Genomic DNA, 9,972 nt, shown 5'->3' with positions numbered 1-9,972 from the left:
CCTTCCCTCCCCTCCCTTCTTTTCTTTTCTTTTCTTTTTTTTTTAAATTATTTTCTTTCTTTTCAACAGAGTCTCACTTTGTTGTCCAGGATGGAGTGCAGTGGTATGATCATGACTCAGGTGATCTCCCACCTCAGCCTCCTGAGTACCTGGGACCACAGGTGCATGCCACCATGCCTGGGTAATTTTTGGATTTTTTGTAGAGATAGGGTTTCACCATGTTGCCCAGGCTGGTCTTAAACACCTATACTCAAATGATCCACCCACCTCGGCCTCCCAAAGTTCTGGGATTACAGCCGTGAGCCACTGTGCCCAGCCTACTTTTCTTTCCAGAAGTAAGAACACAGCATTTTAAGTATCTTCTTTATTTTAAGCATCTTCTTTATTTTACAAATGAGCAAACTGAGGTGGGCCTCAGGAGGAATCAGAGCTGAGATCCGCCCTGGTAGCCCTCTGTCCTGTCTTGGGACATAGGTTCATGCCTATCCAACTCTGAACTTTCACTTTTCTGCTGTCTCTGAGCATTACCTGGGCTCCTGCTCTGGGCTAACACTGTTGGGGCCCTGGGTCCCCCCAGAAGAGGACACGCAAACCCAGCCAGGGCAAGGGAGACAGAGGGTGGCCCTAATAGAGATGGTGGGTGTCTGGAGTGGTCTGGAAGAAGGAGGAGACAGAGGGCGTTCCAGGAAGTGGGTACTGCACAGGCAAAGGCAAGGAGACGGGGTGGGTGGGGGATAACAGCAGGCCCTGGATCAGGCGGGGAGGGCCTCCAGACTCACCCTCCCCAGCCCGCTTCTCCGCTCTCAGATTCATTCACTCATTCCACAGATTTGACCTGCTGAGCTCCTAATGCGTGCCAGGCCCTGGGAAAGTGGTCCAGGCAGACAGAGGCCTTGCTTTTGGGAGCTCATAACTGAGCAGAGGAGATAGATTTTGAACAAGTCATTTTGGGTGTGGTGGGACCTTTGAAAGAGGTGAAAGGAGCACAGCCTTGTTCCAGGTGTCGGAGGGGGCTTCCCAGGGGAGGAGGCATTTCACTGGCTCACTTGAGGTTTTGGTCTTACCTGAAGCTGGGTCTTAGGAGAGAAGGGAGGGGAGAGACTCATAAAGCATCCCCTGGGGAAGGAATTGCATATGGAGATGAAGACCTTCTCTTTGGTTGGAAGGAAGAGTTGAAGAGGTTGCTGAAATAGGGGCCAGGCTAGAGAGAGAACTGAAGGAGTTGTAACTGGTGTTAAAATGGAACTTTCAGCTTTGCGCAGTAGCAGTATCGTAGTCAATGAAGTTTATCTGAGGTGCGATTGTTGCTAATAAAATGGAACTTTCTGCCTCAATCCTAAGATGGTAGATCCGGTCGTGTTAATGGAGTTTGGACATTATCCTGAGGGCACTAGGGAGCCGTGGAAAAGTATAAGGCAAGAGAGCTGTGCTCAGGCCTGTGTAATGATTCATTTCATACACTGCTGACCATCTCAGGTCTCCTTCGAACTTTGAGTTAATCGTTATGATCCTGATTTTAGAAATTAAAGAACAGAGGCTCAGAGAGGGGCAGGGATTGGCCTGATGACACAGCAGAACCCCTGCTCTCTCACCAGCTCCCTGTCTGCAATGCAGCCTGTCGTGAGTGCCAGCTGTCTGGCTCCTCCCCAGTGAGCTGGGGACCTGAATGCCCCAAGAGGAGTTCCCTGTGGCCTGAGGCTCTGCCAAGGCGATCCCGCTTCATGGCCAGGCTGTTCCCAGCAGCAGGGTTTCACTCCCTCACCTGCTGTGCTGGGGGTGAGGGTAGTTTGGGCTTTGGAGGTGGAAGGGGCTGATGGCAGGGACTGTTGGGTCTCTGAGCCTCTCTTTGCTGGGGCAGGAGCTCCTGGGTGCCCAGACTGCACTGTGTCTGTCTTCTCTCCGCAGATAAGTGGGGCCGACACCGCTGGGGATGATGACGAAGCCTCCCGGAAGAGAAAGAGCAAAAACCTGTACGTTGGGAAGATCCCTGGTGCCCTCGCTCCTCTTCCTCCCCTGCCCCAGGGCTTGTCTCTCCTCTAGGCGTCCAGGTGGGAGAAGGGGCTGCACTTGGTCTTGCCTATTACCCCAGACAGACACCAAGGAAAAACAGGATCTTGGAGCATTCTCTCCAAGTGAGGCAAGGTGCTGATTCAGTACCCGGAAGCCACAGTGAACCAGAGGCATCCAGCCGGTTGCTCTAGCTCTGGCCCAGCTTCTGAGCCATGCAGGGGCCAAGTGGCTTCAACAACTCCTTTACAACCTCTGGGCCCATGAGTGACCTGAGAAAGGGTGGAACTGACAGTCATGGGGCTCCTCTTCCTCCTCCTGAGCTCCTGAATGCTGACAGTTTCTGGCATTGCCAGGAGGGGGCGCTGCTGGCCCAGCTGCCGAATCCCGCACTCCCCAAGCCTTTTCTGACCACACTCAGGCCTTCTTATACATTTTGGGGTTTGTTAGAGGTACCAATGAAAAAGATATGTATGTGGGTTCACCTCAGGTGTCCTTGCACCCCCACGCCTAAGGCTCTGGAGACTGGGGGGAGGTATAGGGAGGAGGCAATGGGCTACATGCACTGTGACCCCGCCAGAGGAAGCCCCTCCCCTCCAGGTCCTGTAGCACCCACTACTAGGAAGGATTTGGGCTATGGGGAGGAGCCTCCTACCACCCTCTTTCCTGGTCTTGACCTTGGGTGGGGACCACTGCCCTAGAAAGCCTTTCTCACCTCAGCTGCCCTGACGGCTTCAGTTTTCTGCAGCAACCATCGGCTTCTCTCACTCCACAGCCAAGCGCACCTTCTTGGCAAGGTGAAATGCACAAACAAAAAAGTCCTTTGCACCAATCATCTTCACTTAACCGTCTGTGGGATGAGAGAGGGTGCGGGCGGTGCCAGGGCTGTTGAATGTGGCGCTGGAAGCAGGAGGTGCGGGGTTGTGCGTGGCAGCAGAGGGCAGGCACCCCGGTGCTGGAGCTGCCCTATCTAGCCTCCTTTCAGTGTAGTTGCCGCCTTTGAATTGCCTGAAGCCCACAATTTTTTTTTTTTTTTTTTTTTTGAGACAGAGTCTCCTTCTGTTACCCAGGCTCGAGTGCAATCTCAGCTTGCTGTAAACTCTGCCTCCCAGGTTCAAGCAGTTCTCGTGCCTCAGCCTCCCAAGTAGCTGGGATTAGAGGTGTGTGCCATCACACCCAGCAGAAATTTTTGCATTTTTAGGAGAGACTGGGGTTTGCCATGTTGGTCAGGCTGGTCTCAAACTCCCGACCTCAAGTGATCTGCCCGCCTCAGCCTCCCAAAGTGCTGGGACTATAGGCCTGAGCCACCATGCCTGGCCTCTGAAGCTTACACTTTTAAAAGCTTAGATGAAGAGTTTAGAACATCTAGAGTAATCATAAAAATAATCATTAACGTTTATTGTGCCAGGCACTGTCCTGTGCATATTTCATATGTGATCTAATTTAATCTTTACCACTACCTTTATTTTACATTCCTTTCTTTCTTATTGTCCTTACCCTTATTTTACAAATAAATAAACTAGGGTGCAAAGAAAGAGGTTAAGTTACGCGGCAAGAAAGTGGTGGAGTCGGGACCTGGAGCCCTGGCCTGCTGGCTTCTGTGTGACAGAAACAGCGTGACAGAGAAAAAAGCTGGATAGGAAACTTGAGAGGTCAGGAAGCTTGTCAGAGGCTGCACAGCTGGTAACTGCTGGAGCTGGGATTTGAACCCAAGACTGTCTGGCTCCACAGCCTGGCTCAGCCTCCCCCGTAGGACTTTTCTTCATTAGAGAGGGTGTCCCCTAGGTCTTAATGCCATTTTAAGCTTGAATAGCTTCAGAGGTATAAACGCTTCAAACTTACCAAACCCCCTTGAAAGTTTAATTATTTAAATTTCTTTTGCACATCTTTAGCGCTGTCATTTTTGAATAATCAATTTTTCATGTTCACTTTTGGAGTCAGTCAGCATTTTCCATCTTTGGGAGGGAGGAGACGGCAACTTAATATGAAAAATTGATTATTCAAAAATCACAAAAAACTATGCATACAACCTTAAATAATTAAACTTTAAAATGGTGTTTTTGTAAGTTTATAGGACTTGTACTTCTGAAGTTATTCAGGCTTCAAACTACTAAGACTTTGGGGACCTGTTGTATATTTATGACTGGATGACGCCAAGGCAGATGGCTAAGGCGCTAGGCTGGCTGGCAGGAGCCGTTCTCTGGTTCTCTGGGAGATGCCTCGTGCTGGGGGTCTAGGGAAAAGGGGGGCGAATGTGAGCAAGAGGCATTTAACCCCTTTCTTGCCAGCAGTTTCACCCAGTGCGGATTTCTGCTGCCTCCTGGGGGACCAGCAAGGCTAAAAATGGTTCTTGGCTAAAAATAGCCAGTCCTGCCACCCTGGTGGACAGAGCCTCCCCTGCTCCCTCCCTCCCTCTCAGCAATTTGTTGACTTGTTCCCCCCCCACCCCCCCACCGCTGTCTCCCTGCTGCCGTGGTAACGAGGAGGCCTGTCACAAATAGCTGGAGCTGGCTTCCTGCTGGGGTGGCCCCAGAGGCTGTCTCTTGCAGACACATGCCCCTTTCACGGCTCCCTCTCACTGTTGGCCGAGAGGAATTCTTTTTTCCGCTCCCCCTCCTGGTCCCTCCCATTTCCTGGCTCCTCCTGTCTGAGTTCCAGCCCCGGCTTGTGCCTGGGAGTCCAGTCATCAGGCTGGGATTCCAGCGAGCGCGTGTGGCTGCAGCTCGCACCGTTGCTGCCTGCTGCCTGGGACACGAGGTGGGGGGCAGGAGCTGGAGGGGTGCTTTCAGCAGACCATCCTACGGCGCCAAGGTGGGGGGCCCTACAGAGATGCTCCGAGGCATGTACCTCACTCGCAACGGGAACCTGCAGAGGCGGCACACGATGAAGGAGTAGGTCCCCTCGCCCCAGCTCTCCCGACTCCGGATTTGCAGGGGCCGGGTGAGTCAGGCTGAGCAACCCTCTTTTCTGCTTCTGTCCCCAGAGCCAAGGATATGAAGAATAAGCTGGGGCTCTTCAGACGGCGGAATGAGTCCCCTGGAGCCCCTCCTGCGGGCAAGGCAGACAAAATGATGAAGTCATTCAAGTAGGTCCTCCCTGGCACCCTGGGACCCTTCGGGGACTCACCAGCTCCCCGGGGAGTAGGGCTGAGTGACGGGGTGGAGGGGAAGGGGGTTGCCGGCTTGATCCAGCTCCGGGGGGACGGAGGCTTTCAGAGGGAGCCTGGTGCCCGGGAAGCAGCTGCATCACTGTAGTGGCTGCCCTAGGAGGAAGGCCAGGTAGGGTAGAGGTGGGGGCTGGAAGGGACCCTGACCCTGAGAAAGAGGGTGGGCCAGCTTCCTGGGCACCCCAGCTGTGCTCAGCTGCAGCCTGGGCCCAGGGCACTAAACAAAGGCCACCGGGCCCAGCCTCCTCCCAGGTCCCCAAGCCTCACAGGTCCCTCACTGTGTTTGTTCCCTCCCTCGCCCCTCAGGCCCACCTCAGAGGAAGCCCTCAAGTGGGGTGAGTCCTTGGAGAAGCTGCTGCTTCACAAATGTAAGTTGAGCCCACCTGCCCCCTCCCTGCGCTCTCCCTCCCTCTCCCCTTCTTCCCCATCCAGACCCTGTGTGGCTGGTGCTGGAGAGGCTGCCTTCCCTTTCCTGAGCCCTCAGGATGTCCTTGCTGTTGGGGAGAGGCTGAGCCCTAGCCGAGGCCCTTGGTCTGGCCTTGGAGCTGGCTTCTGTCGGCCCCTCCCTGTCCATGGGAGCTGGCACTGCCTGCCAGGGGCTCGTGGGACTTGTGTGCTCAGATACATATTCCCAGAACAAGAAGAAACATTTCCACGTACTGAGGGCTTTCACGGGGCCAAATGTGCCTGCCATCTCATGGGCAGGGTCCCATCGGCTCCTCCCAGGGTTCCAGGAGACAGAACTGATAGTCCCTATTTCACAGATAAAGACACTGAGGCATAGGAAGGGCTGAGACCCTGAAAGAGGAATGGCAGGGCACCTGGCTCTAGAGGCTGGGGATTGCACTCAGCTCCCAGCACACCCATCTTCAAAGTCCTGTAGGGGTAAGCTGGGGGTCTTAAGGGCAGGAGAGGCTGGCTCTGCCTCTTACCCTGGGTGCGGCTTCTCCTCACAGATGGGTTAGCGGTGTTCCAAGCCTTCCTTCGCACTGAGTTCAGTGAGGAGAATCTGGAGTTCTGGTTGGCTTGTGAGGACTTCAAGAAGGTCAAGTCACAGTCCAAGATGGCAGCCAAGGCCAAGAAGATCTTCGCTGAATACATTGCGATCCAGGCGTGCAAGGAGGTAGGATCTCAGGCCAGACCTTCAGCCCCTCCAATCCCCAGGGCCCGGTGGCCCTTCAGCTGCAAGGTGGCAGCCAGCAGTGCAGGGAGGGGAGAGGCCAGAGTGACTTCGTGAGCCCAGGTACCCAGGGGGGAAGATGCAGGCTAGGGCCAGGAGAAGAACAGAATCCCAGTCAGTGATAACAGTGGCCGCCACCAAGGCACTGCCGCCTGCAAGGCATCGTAAGCCCTTTATGTGTGCGCTCTCATGTTTAATCCTCACGACAACCTGTGAAACAGGTTTTATTATCTTCATTTTAAAAATGAGAAGATAGGCTGGGCACGGTGGTTCACGCCTGTAATCCCAGCACTTTGGGAGGCCAAGGTGGGCAGATCACTTGAGGTCAGGAGTTCAAGACCAGCCTGGTCAGCATGGTGAAACCCTGTATCTACCAAAATTACAAAATTAGCCAGGCATGGTGATGGGCGCCTGTGGTCCCAGCTACTCAGGAGGCTGAGGCAGGAGAATCACTTGAGCCCGGAAGGCAGAGGTTGCAGTGAGCCATGATGGCACCATTGCACTCCAGCCTGAGCAACAGAGCGAGATCCTATCTTGAAAAAAAGAAAAGGGGAGGCAGCCTCAGAGGGACAAATCATAATTGCTCACATCTACTGAGTGTCTACTGTGTGCCAGCCACTGTGTGTAAAGTGCATTATTTGGATGATCTTGCTTGGTTTTTATGCTTCCAGGAATGTTCTATTATTCCTAGCCGGTAGATAAGACAACTGAAGGCTCAGCACAGTTAAGTAATTTGCTTAAAGTCACACCCCACATGTGGCACTGCTAGGATTTGAACCCAGGAAGCTTCACCCTAGGGGAGGTATTTTCAGGCCTTATAAATGCTGCCAGCCCTACAGGAAATGACTGAGCTAGGACTTGAATCCTCTGGTCTGAGGGTCTCCACTCTGGATGAACCTTAAGATGTGGGGCAGAGGGGCTTGGAGGTGAGAGGCTGGACTGGTCCCTTCGAGGCACATGGGCGCTAGGGGCGGCCCCCAGCAGGCAGCCCTGACCACGTCACCCTCTGCCTCCACAGGTCAACCTGGACTCCTACACGCGGGAGCACACCAAGGACAACCTGCAGAGCGTCACGCGGGGCTGCTTCGACCTGGCACAGAAGCGCATCTTTGGGCTCATGGAAAAGGACTCATACCCTCGCTTTTTGCGTTCTGACCTCTACCTGGACCTTATTAACCAGAAGAAGATGAGTTCCCCGCTTTAGGGGCCACTGGATTCACGCTCAGCATTCACACCAGGCAGGCTGGGCCCCCTGCCCACCTGCCTCCCTCCCCCCTGTGACGGAGGGGGCAAGCAAGCCCCCAGAGGCTGTGTCTCTGGACAGATGGATGGACATACGGAAGCGAGGCCTGGACCAAGAGAGGCCCAGGATACTGGAGGAGTCGAAGGACAGGCCCCGTAAGGTCCCCACTGCCCTGGTACGAGGGGGCCCAAGGACTCTGGCAGGTCAGGGGCCCCAGCTGAGCCAGATCTGGAGCTGCTGCTCCCTGCTGCGGAGACTGCAGAGGCTTTGCATTGACCAAGTTCCTTAAAGAACTGGCTGATAGGGCAGGAGATCCAGGCCTGGGCTCTCGGGCCCTCCTGGAGGGCCACTGGGGCTCGCAGCTCAGACCCCAGCCTTGAGTTTTATTTATTTAAATAGTAGCCGGATGCTTGGCACGTTGTCCTGTAATAGGAAACCCTTGCCTCATCAGTTTTCCTGATTTACAAGTGCAATATTTTAGCCAATGCCTTGTGAGAAGCCGCCATGCAAAGGTGGACACCGTTCTCTAGCTTCAGGGGATGTGCTGGTCCCAGGCACCAGTGATGGCCAGCTGGCCTTCTGGACTGATGCAGTCTGGCTGCACACAGAGATCTGGCACTCCCTGGGTGGGGTGTCCCTCAGGAGCTTTGGGAAAGCATGGCACCCTCAGACCACACAGTAGCCAAGTTCTGGAGCAAATAAAAGACCTGTGTTATTTCTCATTCTTGACCGTTTCTGTGTGTTCCCGGTCTCAAGCCTTCCCAGGGTGGTGAGGGCCGGGAGTGTTGCTCTTTGTGCTGTTGATTCAGCCACTTCCCCTCTCTTGCCATCACCTGCCCCCATCCTGGAGCAGATACACCAGTGAGGGCTGCTCTCCCACGCTTCCTCTGTGCCAGGCGCCATGCCACACTCATTCTAGCGGCCACTGCATCTTCTCCCCAAGTCTGGGAGGTAGGGCTTATGCCCATTTTACAGATGAGGAGATTGAAGCCCAGACTGGGAATGTGACTGGTCCAAGGTCACGTAGCCAGCAGGTGGCTGGAGTTGAGCCCAAGTCTGACTGGCTGCACCTGCGCTCTGCCGGCTACAGGATGGAGTCCTCGCTTGTCACCAGCTGGCTACGTGGTTCAGCAAGTTCCTTCACTTCTCTGCCTTGCCACTCCCTGAGGTTTGAATAGAACTTTCATGTGGTGCAGGGATGGCTGGTGAAGGTGGATGGGGCCAAAATCTCAGGAAGGGCAGTGGCGGGCTTACGAAGGTCTCTGGATAGAAGGAACAGCTGTGGAAGTGACAGGAGACAGGACTCAGAGTCTCTCTGTGGCCCTGGGTAAGGCTTTCCGCACTGTGCCCCTGTTTCCCCTCCTACCTAACAGAAGATGCAAATTTAGGAAAGGCCCAGGGCATCCTTCAAGGGAGGGGCTAGGCCACTTGCCTTATATAGTGGACAGAAGAGGCCCAGAGCCCAGGCCAAGCTGATGCCAAAGCTGACCCTACACATACAACTTCCCAGGGGCCAGAGCATGGCCCGGGGTGGAGTCTGGCTCAGCAGGGCTGTCTTAGATGAAGCTGGATGAAGTTGATGCAGGAGGAGCTGGGCCCCATCTCCTTGAATCTTGTTCCCTGCCTGGGGTCCTGAAGAGCTGCAGAGGACATGAGGCGTGCAGCTCTCTCCTCCCTGCCTCCCCTCACTTACCTCCCTGGGCAAGGCCAGCCCTCTCTGCCCCTCTGCACAGTGACACGATCAGAATTGTTGGTCTCTGGGGGCCTTCAGGGAGTTGGGTTGAGCCCTCCTCAGGATTAGGACTCGGGCTGGGGCCTGGGTGTGGAGCAGATGCTGGGTAGGGGCTTATCAGGAGGGAGAGGTGGGTTGTCTGACTGCTGCTCTGACCGAGCCTGACTTTTCCTGCCTCTGTTGCAAATGGGACCCCTCATGCCTGCTCACCCTGAAAGCCTGTTTCAGAAGAATCTCCTGTGCAACAGTGGTAGCCTGGGTCGGTAGAGAACCCTCTTCCTTCTGCTCCCCGGCAGCCATGCCCCCTCCTTGACTAGCCCTTACCACACGTACTGAGTCAGGTATACCAGTACCGTGCTGTTTGGCTTACTGTGGGTTTTTCTGTCTCCAAAGGCTGCCAGGCTTTGGAATCAGGCAGTCCTGGATTTGAGTTTTGACTTTGCTACTGACTTGCTCTGTAACCTCAGTGAGTCCCTGCCCATCTCTGAGCCTGCAAAAGTGGGGGTGATAATATTATCTCAGCGCTGAGATCCAGAGCTGGTGAGCCAGTCTGTAGAAAGGTTGTAACCCGGGGCCGGGCATACATAGGTGCTTGATATATGCTGGCACCAGAGTGTGAGCCCCTGCAGGAATGGTGCTGGGTC

The 9,972-nt window shown here is 54.6% G+C and overlaps 1 protein-coding gene across 10 annotated transcripts in view; it reads left to right on the top strand.

Annotated features, from left to right (window-relative positions):
* The window catches only part of RGS3 (regulator of G protein signaling 3), a 129,576-nt gene extending 121,251 nt beyond the window's left edge, over nt 1-8,325 (top strand). For 8 of the 10 annotated variants that reach the window (XM_017530309.2, XM_017530311.2, XM_017530312.2 and 5 more), the window contains 5 exons: nt 1,906-1,970; nt 4,991-5,092; nt 5,480-5,541; nt 6,130-6,296; nt 7,372-8,325. In XM_017530309.2, the coding sequence (XP_017385798.1) occupies nt 1,906-1,970; nt 4,991-5,092; nt 5,480-5,541; nt 6,130-6,296; nt 7,372-7,557 (582 nt within the window). In that variant the 3' untranslated portion in view covers nt 7,558-8,325. Of the gene's footprint in view, nt 1-1,905; nt 1,971-3,365; nt 4,899-4,990; nt 5,093-5,479; nt 5,542-6,129; nt 6,297-7,371 lie in introns of those variants that run through there. The other 2 variants (XM_017530319.2, XM_017530320.2) reach the window with 2 other exon arrangements.
* The last annotated feature ends 1,647 nt before the right edge of the window (nt 8,326-9,972 follow it).

This window comes from Cebus imitator, unplaced genomic scaffold (assembly GCF_001604975.1).
Source record: "Cebus imitator isolate Cc_AM_T3 unplaced genomic scaffold, Cebus_imitator-1.0 Scaffold64, whole genome shotgun sequence".
Classification (NCBI taxonomy): domain Eukaryota; kingdom Metazoa; phylum Chordata; class Mammalia; order Primates; family Cebidae; genus Cebus; species Cebus imitator.
The sequence above is the reverse complement of the archived record's forward strand: the minus strand, read 5'-3'. Positions and strand labels throughout refer to the sequence as shown.